The 19522-nt window shown below is 30.5% G+C and overlaps 1 protein-coding gene across 11 annotated transcripts in view; it reads left to right on the top strand.

Annotated features, from left to right (window-relative positions):
• The window catches only part of LOC143231703 (uncharacterized), a 46248-nt gene that overhangs the window by 19214 nt on the left and 7512 nt on the right, over nucleotides 1-19522 (top strand). For all 11 annotated transcript variants that reach the window (XR_013017117.1, XM_076466299.1, XM_076466302.1 and 8 more), the window contains 5 exons: nucleotides 8284-8589; nucleotides 10649-11566; nucleotides 13610-13876; nucleotides 16086-16292; nucleotides 19218-19458. Coding sequence is in view for 10 of the 11 variants with exons in the window: in XM_076466299.1 (XP_076322414.1) it covers nucleotides 8284-8589; nucleotides 10649-11566; nucleotides 13610-13876; nucleotides 16086-16292; nucleotides 19218-19458 (1939 nt within the window). In the remaining variant the exon portion in view is untranslated. The remainder of the gene's footprint in view (nucleotides 1-8283; nucleotides 8590-10648; nucleotides 11567-13609; nucleotides 13877-16085; nucleotides 16293-19217; nucleotides 19459-19522) is intronic.

A 19522-nucleotide genomic window follows, 5' to 3' on the forward strand; every position in this document is an offset into this window, starting at 1 on the left:
TTTCTGTTAATTTATTTTTATTAAATGTACACTATTAATTTTAAAAATATACATAATAACCACAAGTACAGATTTGTAAAATTGTTTTTACATCTCAGACTCAGTGTCGGTCGCTTTGCTTTCTGCTCATTTTTTTCCCTAAGTACAGGATGTTAAAGATAAGTTTAGCATTTCTTTGAATTGTTAGCCATAGTAATTTCTAAATGGTTCAACTGTATGTTTTCTTTTTCAGATTTTTCATAATATTTTCTTTGTTTTTAAACAAAAACTTTTAAAAAAGTTGAACTTGTATCTTCTGAAATGCATGCCCAAAAGTATCAGTATGTAATTAATTACATGGATATTTTACTGTAAAAAAGTGTTTCATACTGCTCTACAATCAGAAAAAATTCAGTCTAAATAACAAAAATATATAAGGTAAAATATATGGGTATAAAATATAACATGCCAGTCAGTGATAAATTTCAAATATATATTTGTTTATAATCATGACATTTATCAAATGCATACTTGTGTTCTCAAATTTAATAGATATTTAAGTAAATGTATAATTTCAATTTCTTTTTCATACATACATCTTCATACTCTTTTCCTTCAGTTAAAATTTCAACTAAATAAAAACCATACCAGAAACAATCATTAATGAATGCTCTAAATGTATTCAGGAGATTACCACTCATCCAGAAAGATCACAGTAATAAGAGTATATCTTGATTAGTATTAATATGCTCCTAGAGACAACATACACTTGGATGTAGGGTTATGTTCTTTTTGTTATGTTAGAGTGGCAAGCTTGAGAAAAGAATATGAACAGTGAAACATGCTGTTTCACATTGATGTGTTTTATTATTTGGCCTTTAAGCATAATAAACTTTTGTGATGACAAGAAACCCACTTGAAATAAAAATTTATCCCATAATGGCTGGTATGGGTTTTAACACTTTTACTAAATAAAGCAGAAAATAACATTTCAACCTGAAGATGACCTAAGAAGGTCAAAATGTTGTTCTTTGCTTTATTAATAAGTGTTAATACCCATACCAGCTCTCCTGAGATATATAATAAACTTTTGATTAAAAGGTGTAATTTTACATAAATTTTATGGTATATGTGTTTAATGCCTTCTCTTTGGAACAGTCTTTTGCAATGCAAAAGGCTTGTTTTTATCAATACACAGATTAAAAAACATTTATGTACATATAATAGATATCAGTCAGTTAAGAGTTATATGATACAAACTATGAGTGCTCAAATAGAGCTAATATTGAAGTCCATTAAGTCAAATTAAGTTTTTAAATTATTTACTTGTTTCAAAGGCCACATTTCTTCTGGCAAGTTCAAGTACATTTCAGGTAGCAAGTGTTACAGATACATATTGGTACTGTTATTACTTCTAATCTTCTAAACAAGTGTTACAGATACATATTGGTACTGTTATTACTTATTATCTTCTAAACAAGTGTTACAGATACATATTGGTACTGTTATTACTTCTAATCTTCTAAACAAGTGTTACAGATACATATTGGTACTGTTATTACTTATTATCTTCTAAACAAGTGTTACAGACACATATTGGTACTGTTATTACTTCTAATCTTCTAAACAAGTGTTACAGACACATATTGGTACTGTTATTACTTCTAATCTTCTAAAAAAGTGTTACAGATACATATTGGTACTGTTATTACTTCTAATCTTCTAAACAAGTGTTACAGATACATATTGGTACTGTTATTACTTATTATCTTCTAAACAAGTGTTACAGATACATATTGGTACTGTTATTACTTCTAATCTTCTAAACAAGTGTTACAGATACATATTGGTACTGTTATTACTTATTATCTTCTAAACAAGTGTTACAGATACATATTGGTACTGTTATTACTTATTATCTTCTAAACAAGTGTTACAGACACATATTGGTACTGTTATTACTTATTATCTTCTAAACAAGTGTTACAGACACATATTGGTACTGTTATTACTTATTATCTTCTAAACAAGTGTTACAGATACATATTGGTACTGTTATTACTTATTATCTTCTAAACAAGTGTTACAGATTACATATTGGTACTGTTATTACTTATTATCTCTCTAAACAAGTGTTACAGTTACAGATACATATTGGTACTGTTATTACTTATTATCTTCTAAACAAGTGTTACAGATACATATTGGTACTGTTATTACATATTTACTGTTATTACTTATTATTCTAAACAAGTGTTACAGACACATATTGGTACTGTTATTACTTATTATCTTCTAAACAAGTGTTACAGATACATATTGGTACTGTTATTACTTATTATCTTCTAAACAAGTGTTACAGATACATATTGGTACTGTTATTACTTATTATCTTCTAAACAAGTGTTACAGATACATATTGGTACTGTTATTACTTATTATCTTCTAAACAAGTGTTACAGATACATATTGGTACTGTTATTACTTATTATCTTCTAAACAAGTGTTACAGACACATATTGGTACTTATTACTTCTAATCTTCTAAACAAGTGTTACAGAGATACATATTGGTACTGTTATTACTTATTATCTTCTAAACAAGTGTTACAGATACAAGTACTGTTATTACTTCTAATCTTCTAAACATATTGGTACTGTTATTACTTATTATCTTCTAAACAAGTGTTACAGATACATATTGGTACTGTTATTACTTATTATCTTCTAAACAAGTGTTACAGATACATATTGGTAAACAAGTGTTGTTATTACTTATTATCTTCTAAACAAGTGTTACAGATACATATTGGTACTGTTATTACTTATTATCTTCTAAACAAGTGTTACAGATACATATTGGTACTGTTATTACTTATTATCTTCTAAACAAGTGTTACAGATACATATTGGTACTGTTATTACTTATTATCTTCTAAACAAGTGTTACAGATACATATTGGTACTGTTATTACTATTATCTTCTAAACAAGTTACATATTGGTATTGGTACTGTTATTACTTCTTATCTTCTAAACAAGTGTTACAGATACATATTGGTACTGTTATTACTTATTATCTTCTAAACAAGTGTTACAGATACATATTGGTACTGTTATTACTTATTATCTTCTAAACAAGTGTTACAGATACATATTGGTACTGTTATTACTTATTATCTTCTAAACAAGTGTTACAGATACATTATTGGTACTGTTACAGACACATATTGGTACTGTTATTACTTATTTCTTCTAAACAAGTGTTACAGATACATATTTACTATTACATCTTCTAAACAAGTGTTACAGATACATATTGTTATTACTTATTATCTTCTAAACAAGTGTTACAGATACATATTGGTACTGTTATTACTTATTATCTTCTAAACAAGTGTTACAGATACATATTGGTACTGTACTGTTATTACTTATTATCTTCTAAACAAGTGTTACAGATACATATTGGTACTGTTATTACTTATTATCTTCTAAACAAGTGTTACAGATACATATTGGTACTGTTATTACTGTTATTATTATCTTCTAAACAAGTGTTACAGATACATATTGGTACTGTTATTACTTATTATCTTCTAAACAAGTGTTACAGATACATATTGGTACTGTTATTACTTATTATCTTCTAAACAAGTGTTACAGATACATATTGGTACTGTTATTACTTATTATCTTCTAAACAAGTGTTACAGACACATATTGGTACTGTTATTACTTATTATCTTCTAAACAAGTGTTACAGATACATATTGGTACTGTTATTACTTCTAATCTTCTAAACAAGTGTTACAGATACATATTGGTACTGTTATTACTTATTATCTTCTAAACAAGTGTTACAGATACATATTGGTACTGTTATTATCTTCTAAACAAGTCTTCTAAACAAGTGTTACAGATACATATTGGTACTGTTATTACTTATTATCTTCTAAACAAGTGTTACAGATACATATTGGTACTGTTATTACTTATTATCTTCTAAACAAGTGTTACAGATACATATTGGTACTGTTATTACTTATTATCTTCTAAACAAGTGTTACAGATACATATTGGTACTGTTATTACTTATTATCTTCTAAACAAGTGTTACAGATACATATTGGTACTGTTATTACTTATTATCTTCTAAACAAGTGTTACAGATACATATTGGTACTGTTATTACTTATTATCTTCTAAACAAGTGTTACAGATACATATTGGTACTGTTATTACTTATTATCTTCTAAACAAGTGTTACAGACACATATTGGTACTGTTATTACTTATTATCTTCTAAACAAGTGTTACAGATACATATTGGTACTGTTATTACTTATTATCTTCTAAACAAGTGTTACAGATACATATTGGTACTGTTATTACTTATTATCTTCTAAACAAGTGTTACAGATACATATTGGTACTGTTATTACTTATTATCTTCTAAACAAGTGTTACAGATACATATTGGTACTGTTATTACTTATTATCTTCTAAACAAGTGTTACAGATACATATTGGTACTGTTATTACTTCTAATCTTCTAAACAAGTGTTACAGATACATATTGGTACTGTTATTACTTATTATCTTCTAAACAAGTGTTACAGATACATATTGGTACTGTTATTACTTATTATCTTCTAAACAAGTGTTACAGATACATATTGGTACTGTTATTACTTATTATCTTCTAAACAAGTGTTACAGATACATATTGGTACTGTTATTACTTATTATCTTCTAAACAAGTGTTACAGATACATATTGGTACTGTTATTACTTATTATCTTCTAAACAAGTGTTACAGATACATATTGGTACTGTTATTACTTATTATCTAAACAAGTCTAAACACATATTGGTGTATTATCTTCTAAACAAGTGTTACAGATACATATTGGTACTGTTATTACTTATTATCTTCTAAACAAGTGTTACAGATACATATTGGTACTGTTATACTTATTATCTTCTAAACAAGTGTTACAGATACATATTACTTATTATCTTCTAAACAAGTGTTACAGATACATATTGGTACTGTTATTACTTATTATCTTCTAAACAAGTGTTACAGATACATATTGGTACTGTTATTACTTATTATCTTCTAAACAAGTGTTACAGATACATATTGGTACTGTTATTACTTATTATCTTCTAAACAAGTGTTACAGACACATATTGGTACTGTTATTACTTATTATCTTCTAAACAAGTGTTACAGATACATATTGGTACTGTTATTACTTATTATCTTCTAAACAAGTGTTACAGATTGGTACATATTGGTACTGTTATTACTTATTATCTTCTAAACAAGTGTTACAGATACATATTGGTACTGTTATTACTTATTATCTTCTAAACAAGTGTTACAGATACATATTGGTACTGTTATTACTTATTATCTTCTAAACAAGTGTTACAGATACATATTGGTACTGTTATTACTTATTATCTTCTAAACAAGTGTTACAGATACATATTGGTACTGTTATTACTTATTATCTTCTAAACAAGTGTTACAGATACATATTGGTACTGTTATTACTTATTATCTTCTAAACAAGTGTTACAGATACATATTGGTACTGTTATTACTTATTATCTTCTAAACAAGTGTTACATATTGGTACTGTTATTACATATCTTCTAAACAAGTGTTACAGATACATATTTACTATTACTTATTATCTTCTAAACAAGTGTTACAGATACATATTGGTACTGTTATTACTTATCTAAACAAGTGTTACAGATACATATTGGTACTGTTATTCTTCTAATCTTCTAAACAAGTGTTACAGATACATATTGGTACTGTTATTACTTATTATCTTCTAAACAAGTGTTACAGATACATATTGGTACTGTTATTACTTATTATCTTCTAAACAAGTGTTACAGATACATATTGGTACTGTTATTACTTATTATCTTCTAAACAAGTGTTACAGATACATATTGGTACTGTTATTACTTATTATCTTCTAAACAAGTGTTACAGATACATATTGGTATCTTCTAAACAAGTGTTACAGATACATATTGGTGTTATTACTTATTATCTTCTAAACAAGTGTTACAGATACATATTGGTACTGTTATTACTTATTATCTTCTAAACAAGTGTTACAGACACATATTGGTACTGTTATTACTTATTATCTTCTAAACAAGTGTTACAGATACATATTGGTACTGTTATTACTTATTATCTTCTAAACAAGTGTTACAGATACATATTGGTACTGTTATTACTTATTATCTTCTAAACAAGTGTTACAGATACATATTGGTACTGTTATTACTTATTATCTTCTAAACAAGTGTTACAGATACATATTGGTACTGTTATTACTTATTATCTTCTAAACAAGTGTTACAGATACATATTGGTACTGTTATTACTTATTATCTTCTAAACAAGTGTTACAGACACATATTGGTACTGTTATTACTTATTATCTTCTAAACAAGTGTTACAGATACATATTGGTACTGTTATTACTTATTATCTTCTAAACAAGTGTTACAGATACATATTGGTACTGTTATTACTTATTATCTTCTAAACAAGTGTTACAGATACATATTGGTACTGTTATTACTTATTATCTTCTAAACAAGTGTTACAGATACATATTGGTACTGTTATTACTTATTATCTTCTAAACAAGTGTTACAGATACATATTGGTTATTACTTATTATCTTCTAAACAAGTGTTGTTATTACTTATTATCTTCTAAACAAGTGTTATCTTCTAAACAAGTGTTACAGATACATATTGGTACTGTTATTACTTATTATCTTCTAAACAAGTGTTACAGATACATATTGGTACTGTTATTACTTATTATCTTCTAAACAAGTGTTACAGAGTGTTACAGATACATATTGGTACTGTTATTACTTATTATCTTCTAAACAAGTGTTACAGATACATATTGGTACTGTTATTACTTATTATCTTCTAAACAAGTGTTACAGATACATATTGGTACTGTTATTACTTATTATCTTCTAAACAAGTGTTACAGATACATATTGGTACTGTTATTACTTATTATCTTCTAAACAAGTGTTACAGATACATATTGGTACTGTTATTACTTATTATCTTCTAAACAAGTGTTACAGATACATATTGGTACTGTTATTACTTATTATCTTCTAAACAAGTGTTACAGATACATATTGGTACTGTTATTACTTATTATCTTCTAAACAAGTGTTACAGATACATATTGGTACTGTTATTACTTATTATCTTCTAAACAAGTGTTACAGAACATATTGGTACTGTTATTACTTATTATCTTCTAAACAAGTGTTACAGATACATATTGGTACTGTTATTACTTATTATCTTCTAAACAAGTGTTACAGATACATATTGGTACTGTTATTACTTATTATCTTCTAAACAAGTGTTACAGAACATATTGGTGTTATTACTTATTATCTTCTAAACAAGTGTTACAGATACATATTGGTACTGTTATTACTTATTATCTTCTAAACAAGTGTTACAGATACATATTGGTACTGTTATTACTTATTATCTTCTAAACAAGTGTTACAGATACATATTGGTACTGTTATTACTTATTATCTTCTAAACAAGTGTTACAGATACTTATTATTGGTACTGTTATTACTTATTATCTTCTAAACAAGTGTTACAGATACATATTGGTACTGTTATTACTTATTATCTTCTAAACAAGTGTTACAGACACATATTGGTACTGTTATTACTTATTATCTTCTAAACAAGTGTTACAGATACATATTGGTACTGTTATTACTTATTATCTTCTAAACAAGTGTTACAGATACATATTGGTACTGTTATTACTTATTATCTTCTAAACAAGTGTTACAGATACATATTGGTACTGTTATTACTTATTATCTTCTAAACAAGTGTTACAGATACATATTGGTTATTACTTATTATCTTCTAAACAAGTGTTACAGTACATATTTACTGTTATTACTTCTAATCTTCTAAACAAGTGTTACAGATACATATTGGTACTGTTATTACTTATTATCTTAAACAAGTGTTAAACAAGTGTTACAGACACATATTGGTACTGTTATTACTTCTAATCTTCTAAACAAACTTCTCTGTTTTCAATTACTAGTCCAAAGCACTAACTACTAGGTTATGCTAAGCTCTTTAGTAAAAGTAAACTACTGTAATAATATGTTGGAACTGGTTTCATTATGAGTTGAGTAAAACGTTAACATTCCAAATTTTGATCTTTTCCCGACCAGGTAATTGTGTCAGACAGAAGTCAAGAATTAGCAGCATTAATGAGTCAAGATGAAGCAGCTCACGTACATAACGTGGTAAGCCAACAGAATACCACTGAGCAACAGACCATACGGATGGTCGTGAGGCAGCCGGACGGCACTGAAACTGAACAAACTCTTCCTGTTTCATCATCAGGATCTGGTGGCTCAACACTAGTGACCAGTGATGGTCAGGAGATTCATGTCAGTGATGAAGGAACTCTACAGATGATGGCTAACTTAGCTGACCAGACCTCAGCAGGTGGTGGTGGAGATGGAAACAATCAAGTAAGAGAAAAACATCTCTCTTGATTCTGAGGTAATTAATAAAAAAATGGAAGAGCATGCAGTGCAACCCAGTTCCAGGGATATTTTACATGAGAAGGATTCTAAAAATCAAGAACTTATCCATACTTAATAGGCTTGTTTCTCTCGTTGTTATAAAAAGTCTCTAATCTCTCTCGATTTCCTGTATCATGAGCCATGTACTCTTATCTTTATCAATACAAGTATGCCAGTGCTATGTCACGACACTTTTTTGTCGTGACTCAGGTAGAATACAATGTGAGTTACACTTTCACATTATTGTTGTTTTACACTTGATTCTTCTACCACTATTTGTCTTATCAATGTGTTCCCTTTAAAAATGCACTCATTTATGAAAGAAACCTATAAGAGACTGCATGTTCTGTTGAGTTTAGGTATGTGGTCAGTGCCTACAGTACTGTTGGTCCCTTGTTTTTGTTCTCAGTAAAATGTATTTGCCATGAAACATTTATTATGTACACAAAACTTTGTGTCAATGCTTAATTGTTATTTATATTGAGTAGAACTGGTTAAATTAGTATAATTTGTTAATCAGTTACGTTTAACTAATGAATTATTCTTATAGTATATCTAAAATAAAAAGATGTGTTGTATGTACAGTTTTGATATTTTTATTGGGCATAACTCAATTTTATAGTTTTATTTTTAACAAAAACAAGTATAATAGCAATGTTTTAATTATTGGTATGGTTGGGATAACTGGAAACCCTAATTTTGATTATTTTCATGAATCAGTACAGTATCTAAAGACAGCTGGTATGGATATTAAATGTTTTATTAAAATAAAGTGGAAATCAAAACTTTGTTCTCTAGTTTATTTTAACAAAAGTTTTATTACCCATATTAGCCATCTTGAGATACGTTTTTACTTTGAGTTGATTTCTTGTTGTCACTAGTAACAGATTAACTTAAACAAATTTGAATTAATTAAAAATAATTATGAAACATCATAATAGCAATGTTTCAGTTACAGGGTTGTTGAAGTAATCAAAACAACTATATTTGTAAATTAATTTCTGTTAGTGGATTATTTTTGTGACATTAATCAAATGAATTGTAAATTTGGTTACTGAATATGTAGAATAATTAAAACACTAGTTGCTTATTTCTTCATGTTAATAAATTTAATCACAATTGTGATTAAGTGATGGTCATAGGTGATAAAATATATCGAGTTTCAAACCAGGCTCTGACAGTGAACAGTGTTAGTTTTAACAGTTAACACTTTTTGCAAACTAAACATGACAGTACTATTAGTTTATTCTTTGTCACTGACAGTTATCACATAAAGATAAGGAAAGTTACATTTTACACACTTGGTACGTATTCACAGCTTTTGGACATTAACAGTGTTTTACCATTTCAATGGGGTCTTGTGATAATTAACAAATGTTTGCAATAAAAATAAATTTATCTTATAAAACTGTAAAAAACAATAAAAAAATCACTCCTTTCTACATATAGCTAATGATGGAGTTCCTTTTCAGTGTTATTCTATAGTCTGGTCAGTGTAACCCATGGTAACTTAATTCTGTGAATAGTAAAACTGAAGATGAAACATTTTAAGGCTTAATTTAATTAATTACTTTGGGGTTAGGGTTGTGTATGATTGTAACTTATAGCAATCATTTGTTGATCATCTTTAATCTTCAAAATATTTACAGACTTTTCTCTGAACCAGAAACACACTGGGTGTGTTGGTAAAGAGAAGTTAATATTTTAATTAACCTGAGAGTCCATCTCATGGTTTTAAGGGTTAACAGAACTAACCTTCACACAAACTTCAATATGAATCAAAATGATTTAACATGGTTAAACATCTTATGTTACTGAAACTTCTTTCACTGATCACATAAAAATAAGTCAAGGTTACCTTATACAAGATTGAAGTCTTAATTTTACATGATTTTGTTGGTTGGATGTTTATTATAAAATTTATTGTTTAGTGTCATATGTACATTGCATAAGAAATCTTATCAGTTTCGATTCAAAATTATATTTCTCATTGTTTTTTCCTTAGGTGCTTTTAAATACTGGTAACTCTTACCAGACAGTAACTATTGTACCATCTGATACAAACCCTGGAGAAGTCAGCTATGTTCTAATAGTATCACAACCAGATGAAAACAAAGACGATCAGAAAGGGTTAAACATGGATATGTCCGTCTATGATTTCAATGAAGCAGGAGAGAAGTATGGAGAGGTTGTAAAGGAAGAGGCTTCTCCTGATGGAAGTAAGATGCGTACAATCAGAATCTCACCAAAGAAAAGCCAAACAGTCACTCAGGCACATATGTGTAATTACTGTAATTACACTAGTCCAAAACGATACCTTTTGTCTCGCCACATGAAATCCCACTCTGAGGAGAGGCCTCACAAATGCAGTGTGTGTGAATGTGGCTTTAAAACATTAGCTTCTCTTCAAAACCATGTAAATACCCACACTGGTACAAGACCACATCACTGTAAAGAATGTGATGCTTGCTTTACCACTTCAGGAGAATTGGTTCGTCACGTTCGTTATCGTCACACTCATGAAAAACCTCACCGCTGTACGGAGTGCGATTATGCTAGTGTAGAATTGAGTAAACTTAAAAGGCACATGAGGTGCCACACTGGTGAGCGCCCATATCAGTGTCCTCACTGCACGTATGCAAGTCCAGACACCTACAAACTGAAACGTCATTTAAGAATACACACGGGAGAAAAACCTTACGAATGCGAAGTATGTCATGCCCGATTTACTCAGTCAAACAGTTTGAAAGCTCATAGAATGATCCATTCGGGAAACAAACCTATGTACCAATGCGAGTTTTGCCCCACCACGTGCGGCCGAAAAACAGACTTGCGAATTCATGTTCAAAAGCTACACACTAGTGATAAACCTCTGAAGTGTAAGCGATGCGGCAAGTCATTCCCAGATAGGTATTCATTGAAAGTAAGTTGTTGTCTTTTTTGTATGTAAATATACATCCTTTGTTTTAAACCCAAAATTTTCCTCTTATTTAAAAGCCTTTTTATTTATGTCTGATTGCAAAACTGTTCTTTTTTTTTAATGTCTGTTATTTCTAGACAAGAAGCATTATCGTTAGATTTCACTAACGTGAATACAAACTGATTAGTTAAAAAAAAGTGTCACTAATAATGTTTTAACAACTTAAAATTAACTACAACTACTGCTTAACTATGACGTGATTTCATTACCTTAGATTCAGTATTGTTTTAAGCAAGATTAGGGCAGTATTTTTTTCCATAAAGTGGACCTAGTTTGCTTTACAATTTACAACTAGACATATTAAACCAAGAAATGCCCCCAAGGTACACAAATTCTCTTAATTAATTCAGTGTCATTCTTCATCTTTTTAAACATATTATTGAATTTCTTTTAACAAGAATAAGTGTTTTCAGTATATAAATACGTGTACTTGTAACACACTTTTTGAATTTAAGAATTTATTAGACAAATGTATTTATTTTTTTCTCCATGGTTCATCGTAACATAAATATTACTTACCAAGTTAAAGACTAAAAAAAAGCTTGCTTTGTATATACAATTAAACTTAATTATACCTTTTTGAAGGAATACTGAATGTAGTTCAGTATCATGGATGGTAAGTTATTTTAGTATTTCAATGGAAGATATTTTCAGTTTTGTGGGGTCACATTTTGACTTGACCAAATAGTTCACTAAACCTTAAGTCTTACCATCATTCATTGTCCTTAATTTATAAAGTGCAGTGTTGTTATATATAATTAAAAACAATGATTTTTTTAATATCTTGGATATATATTGTTAATTTTTATTAGTTGCAAGTTGTAATGATTCACGAGCGTAGATTTATTGATAGTACTTGAATAGAAACATCTAGAATATTCAGTATAAATGATGACAGTTAATGTATTTGTTTTCACCTATTTATTTAGAAGAGCAAGTTCAGGGTGATATTGTATTTTTCGGTGCCATCTTAGTCAAATCAGTATTGTTTTATCCCACTGTGACATTATTTGTTATTAATGTACAACAATATTATAGTTATATTCAGTTCTTACAGATGTGTATAATTTAACTTTATGTCCAAGCTTGGTCGTTTTGACTAATCTTACAGGCACCATATAACCGTGAAACTACACATATAAAACTCTGAATTAATCAGTTGTATCTATATGAACTTTGGCAAGCTTTCAGTAAATGTGACAAAACTGGTTTAAACAGAAAATTGGAATTTGTAATTAAATAAGTGTTTTTTTGTTATTTTTTAACTAAAGATTTTTGTGTGAATACACATAGCCTTTACTGAGACAGTCTGTATGTAAGGTGATTTTCATATTAAAGTTTTTAAATTTCAGGTGCATAACATCTAGGACCTCCTAAACAAATATCAGTAAAACTGTAAATATCTGTTATTTTCTATACCCTAACACTAACCATTAGTAAAATCACCAATTTAAAATAAAAAAATGGAAGATACAAAATAAACCTCAGTTACCTTTCTTCCTTTGTACATGACTGCGCAGTTACACTGTTCTTACAACTAAATTTGAGTTCATTTTGGATTATTGGTTTATAACTCCATTCTCAAGAGTATGGTGAAAACTATTCATCACAAAGGGATAGCTTTGTAGTCTCTAATCTTCTTGTTTATAGACTTGAAATTTACATTTTAGCTTGTGAATGTCTGTAGTAGAAGTGTGTGGTTTATAGAAGACAAGATTATATATATGTAGAAATAAAAATGGCTAATGTGGAATGAAGTAATGTCCTGTGATGCAGAGATGTAAAGATGGAAAATTATTTAAATATTTCATAGTGAGTTTACATAATATTAAACTTTCAGTTTACTACATTTTCATTAATATACATTGGTAATAAAGTTGTTTATTTACATTTTGAATTTAACTCTGTAAAAGGTCGTGATGTTCATTTGTTGGTGAAAGTGGCCAAGCCTGTATACAGAGGATTAACCTATATTTTTTCCCACAGATTCACGTAAAGACACACGAGGGAGAGAAGTGTTTTAAATGTGACCTGTGCTCCTATGCCTCTATCTCACAACGTCACCTAGAATCCCATATGTTAATCCATACTGACCAGAAGCCATTCCATTGTGATGAGTGTGACCAGTCCTTCAGACAGAAGCAGTTGTTAAAGAGACACAAGAATTTGTACCATGACCCAAACTACATCCCTCCTGTTCCTAGAGAGAAAACGCATGAATGTGCTGAATGTGGAAAGGCCTTCAGACACAAAGTAAGTTTTGTAAAACTCATAACTGTCCACAGTCTGGAAACTTTCTCAGACTCGTTTGAAATAAGATGAACGTGGCTAATATTCTCCCCATAGTGGTCTTTGACCTGTAAAGATATGAATAATGAACTTAGAGATGAACGCTGTATTGTAAACAAAATTTTGAAGAAGAATGTTTGTCTCCTTTTTTTTCTTTATATCACTAACAAAATTCACTATCTTAACCACTTTTTATTCACGTAAACTAATTTATAGGGTATTATAATAGCTTAGAGTTCTTTCAGTTTACTGATACCAGTAAAAGTGTTGATAACTTAGTTCAGATTATTCTAAATTAAAAAATAATAATATTTAAGAAGAGTTTCATCCAACCAGTGTCTTTTTTTTTTATTTCCTGCTCTCTTGTTGGTCTTATGTGTAGGTTAGTATTTCATTAGAATGTGTGCTAACAGATATATAACATCTCAACTATGACTAGGTGTTTTATACCCAAGCTGTCTGGAAGAGGCCTGATATTAGGCAGATGGTTTCATTGGCACAAGATATACTCAGTGGCCACTTTATTAAGTACACCTATCTAGCACCAGGTAGGAACTCTTTTTGCCTCCAGAACAGCTTGAATTCTTTACAGCATGGATCCAACAAGGTGCTGGAACATTCTTTAGGGATTTTTGTCCATGCTTATTTGATAGCATTACACAGTTCATGCAAATTTGTTGGTCACACATTTGTGCTACAAATCTCCCATACTATCTCATCCCAAAGGTTCTCTGTTGGTTTGAATTCTGGAGACTGTGCAGGCCATTGAAGTCACTAAAGTCACTGTAATGTTCATGGAACCAGCTTGAGATGATGCATCCTTTGTGACATTGCACATTATCCTACTGAAAGTAGCCATTGGAAAACGGGTATATTGTTGTTATAAAGAGATGCACATGGTCAGCAAGAATGGTTAGGTATGCTCTAGCATTCAAATGAGGCCCAATTGGTATTAAGATGCCTAATGTGCACTGAAAAAATATTCCTTACACCATTATACCACCACTACCAGCCTGTTCCTTTGACACAAGGCAGGATGAATAAATGGGTTCATGCTATTTATGCCAAATTTTGACTCTATCATCTGCATGTTGCAGGAGAAATTGAGATTCATCAGACCAGGTGATGTATTTCCAATCTTCAGTCATCCAGGCTTTCATGATCCCATGCCCCTTACAGCCTCATCTTCCTCTTCTTATCTGACAGGAGTGGAATTTGGTGTAGTCTTTTGCTGCTGTAGCCCATCCATTTCAAGGTCTGACATCCTGTGCATTCAGAGATGCCTTTCTGTACATCGCTGTTGTAAAGAGTAGTTATTTGAATATTTTGTAGCCTTCCTGTCAGCTTGAATGAGCCTGGCTATTTTCCTCTGACCTCTTTCATTAACAAAGTGTTTTTGCCCAAAGAACTGCTGCTCACTGAATGTTTTTTTGTTTTTCTCACCATTCTCTGTAAACTCTAGAGACTGTAGTGTGTGAAAATCTCAGTAGGTCAACAGTTTCTGAGATGCTGGAACCAACACATCTGGCACCAACAATCATTCCATGGTCAGAGTCACTTAAATCACACGTCTTCCCCATTCTAATGTTTGGTCAAACAACAACTGAACCTCTTGACTGTGTCTGCATGCTTTATATCTTGAGTTCCACCCACATGATTTGCTATTTTGCTCCTTATATTAAAGAGCAGGTGTACCTAATAAACTGGCCACTGAGTGTATAGCAACTACAGTGTTTCATACTACACTCTTCTTTTAATAATCAGAAGTTTTTATAAAATGCATGTGTTTAGATTCAATCTAACAAATGAATTACTATATATGTACATCCTAGATGAAATGTTTCCTCAGGAAAATACTTTGTTTTTTTAGGAAGCTTCTTCATGTGTAATGCCATAGTACTTGAACAGACCTCTGTGATGAACATACTTGATGTGCAAAACCTCATTTTGTTTCTCATGTGTAGTTTAAGAAACAGTACAAAGTAATATAGTAAAAGACAGGAGTAGTAGTTCATGTTTAATTTGTCATACTTGTGTCACATGGTTCTCATGTTGGTAAAACATAACATTATGTTTGGTATACATTCATTATTACTTTGAGAAGAGGGTATTGGTATCCTGTGTGTGTGTCTGACACATCAGTATTATGAATACTGTTGTTAACTGTCTGCAGGGCAATCTAATTCGACACTTAGCGATACACGACCCAGATGCAACAGAAGCAGAGAAAGCAGAAGCTATGTTAATTGGACAACAAAATGAGCTGAATGAGGATTACGATGGAGAAGAAAGTTACTCAGAAAGTGAGGAAAGACTAATGAAGCCAGTTCCAATTGATGTTGAAGGGACAATTCAAGAAGGACAACAGGAGGGACAGCAGGTATGTTGATCTGAATATTGGTTAGATGTGTAACTTTGCTGTAGGTAGAGCTCATAAGTATATTGCTGATAGAGTCAGGATGGAACGTCTACTGTTTTAAAGCGTGTAGGAAAATACCCTTCCCAGCATTCTAGAGTAAACATTGTAAAGATTACTATATTCAGGCTGCTAAACTGAAATACAGAACAAAAAATAATTAATATAATCTGAGTTTACAGTCACTGATTTACAGGTTAGTTTAATCAAACAATATTTACTACAATGTTAAACAGATGAGTCACCTGATTTACAGGTTAGTTTAATCAAACAATATTTACTACCATGTTAAACAGATGAGTCACCTGATTTACAGGTTAGTTTAATCAAACAATATTTACTACCATGTTAAACAGATGAGTCACCTGATTTACAGGTTAGTTTAATCAAACAGTATTTACTAAAATGTTAAACAGATGAGTCACCTGATTTACATATTTATTCAGTAACTTTAATGAACCACATAGTAACAGTGTTGTTTAACAAAACAGTGTAAGTGCATAAAAATCACTACAAAATTAACCACATACTGCATTTCCACATTTCAGTGTGAAGAGTTACACTTGTTTTTGTGAGGAACCTTCTGTAATGTTAGATGTGATACCCATCAGTTTTAACCTCACATTCATCCTGGTTCTCTATTTGATCTTCAGGTCCATCAGTGATTAAAATCATGTCTTGCACAGTAAGAAATGGTATTAGAAAATGAATTGGTTTAGATCCAGAACTCCAGTCATGAATTTTGTCACTTCTCGTTTGAAACTTTAATATCCCATGTAGTTGTAGACTTTTCCATTTGATTGATACATTTTCTTCCTGCTTGTGTACCTGAATCCTTACATTGTCAGGTTTGTTGTGGAATCTGCAACATCTTTCTATAATTATGAAACATTTCCACAGATCATCTTAAGGGAGCTCATGGACCAATTACAGTTTGGGGACTGCTGGCTGTGCCCTTTTTTAATCCATATTTGTGTAACTGTCATCAGTATAAAGTATAAGGTTTCCCATACTATCAGTAATAACACGATTAATCCATACTTTCGTCAATGTAAAGTTTGGACTAGTTCCTTCTACCTAATAAGATTTCCTAAACTGTCAACAGTAATGTGATCAATCCATATTTTGTTACTGTCTAATAAGTACTTCTTATAACATTTCCTAAACTGTCAACAGTAATGTGATCAATCCATATTTTTTTGTCATTACTGTGAAGTTTACATGTCATTACTGTGAAGTTTACATGTATTACTTCTTATAACATTTCCTAAACTGTCAACAGTAATGTGATCAATCCATATTTTTGTTACTGTCATTACTGTGAAGTTTACATGTATTACTTTTTATAACATTTCCTAAACTGTCAACAGTAATGTGATCAATCCATATTTTTGTTACTGTCATTACTGTGAAGTTTACATGTATTACTTCTAATAACATTTCCTAAACTGTCAACAGTAATGTGATCAATCCATATTTTTGTTACTGTCATTACTGTGAAGTTTACATGTATTACTTCTAATAACATTTCCTAAACCATCAACAATAACAGGAGTAAAACTGCAGTTTTCTTATGAGATGAAATTTACATGTTATTGATGTAGTTAGAACATTTTAATTTAATGTGTAGAACTACAAGCACTCTCATTTGATTCATGTTAGTGTTCAGGTTAAAACCTAATAATATTGATATTGTTGCACCAAAACAATAAATTCCACTTTATCTATTCATAACAACCATAAAACCTAAGAAAAAAACATGGTTTTTATTTCATTATATGCCTTGAAAGTACTTTTTATAGTTATATAGCTAAGAACTTAATGACTGTTGATTTGTCTGTTCAGTAGTTTTGTTTTTCAGTGTATATTATTCCTTCATATACAGACATTTTACACAGAACTACCATAGAACCTCAATTAATGGGCACCATATCATTAAGGGAAAAACATTTCAGCCTCTTACTTTATTGTACAATTTGAAACCAAAAGAAATCTTGCAGCAACAAACATTCAGTAAAGTAGGTGGTTGTCTTTGTATACCTGTATGATATACTCCTAAATTCCAAATATCCCTAAAAGATGACCAATATTTAAACACATACGATGTTTATTGGATTGGCTCTGAACCATACACTGTAAAAAATGTGTAAATACACATGTTCAAAGTTTAATCTGTAGATTACCTAAGATAAATGCCACATTGTGTTCTTAAAACAGGGGTCGAGTCAAATTATTTTTGTGCATTTGATTTGTCGCTTTTAAGAGAACTGTATTATGCTGTAATCATAAACAGTCTTATGACACAAGCAGTGATTTGTTGCTCTTAAGAGTACTGTATTATGCTGTAATCATAAACAGTCTTATGATACAAGCAGTGATTTGTCACATTATTCATTGTGAAGAGTAATCCACGAGATTTGTCTTCACCACACGATAAAAGTTTCTTCTCATTGCTTCCTGGAACTGAATGGACAAAAATAAAAGTCCTTCTGTTGTGTGTAAGTTTTCAAGAAGTTCAGTTTATGTTATAGTTTTTATCTTTATTTCAATAACTGACTGTTCGTTCTTTACTTGTTCAGTAACCCATGCTTGCTCATGGTATGGAAAGAACTAATACCTTGTGCTGGATTTTATTTTCAAAGATATGTATTGCAGAACAAAATTTAATTTTGGTAAGTAAACTTGTTTTTCTTGGTATTCAAATACACGTGGTCAAAAAGAGATGGAAGATTTTCAGAGTAATCTAGTGCTATGCATTAGTAGTTTACATGAGATCAGTGTGTGGGAAATATACAAATAAAAAAAGTCTTTATAAGAAATTGATGTATTGTCAAAGTTGCATCAAAAATTTGGTTTTAGACAGTATCAGAGAAATTCCATGTTTTCTAGGTGGTGGTGTTTGAAGTGATTCAACTGCCTGGTGGCGTTGATGGAACTTCCGATAACTCTGAACAAACGCTTACTGAGCTTCAGCATAGTTCACTTTCAATACCAAACAACCAAAGAAATTCTCAGGAGAATGTTACCATTCTCCAACATGTTCAAAGCCAAGAAGTCCAAGGGAGTGAGCTTGTGAACAACAACAGTGCACCTATCACTCAAGTTCCCAGAGAGTCTACAACAGTTACAGGTAATCTGCTTCTTATGAGACTGATGTTTCAGTAATCTGAACTACTGAGCCAGTGAATGTAAAA

Source organism: Tachypleus tridentatus, chromosome 11 (assembly GCF_004210375.1).
Source record: "Tachypleus tridentatus isolate NWPU-2018 chromosome 11, ASM421037v1, whole genome shotgun sequence".
Taxonomy (NCBI): Eukaryota; Metazoa; Arthropoda; class Merostomata; order Xiphosura; family Limulidae; genus Tachypleus; species Tachypleus tridentatus.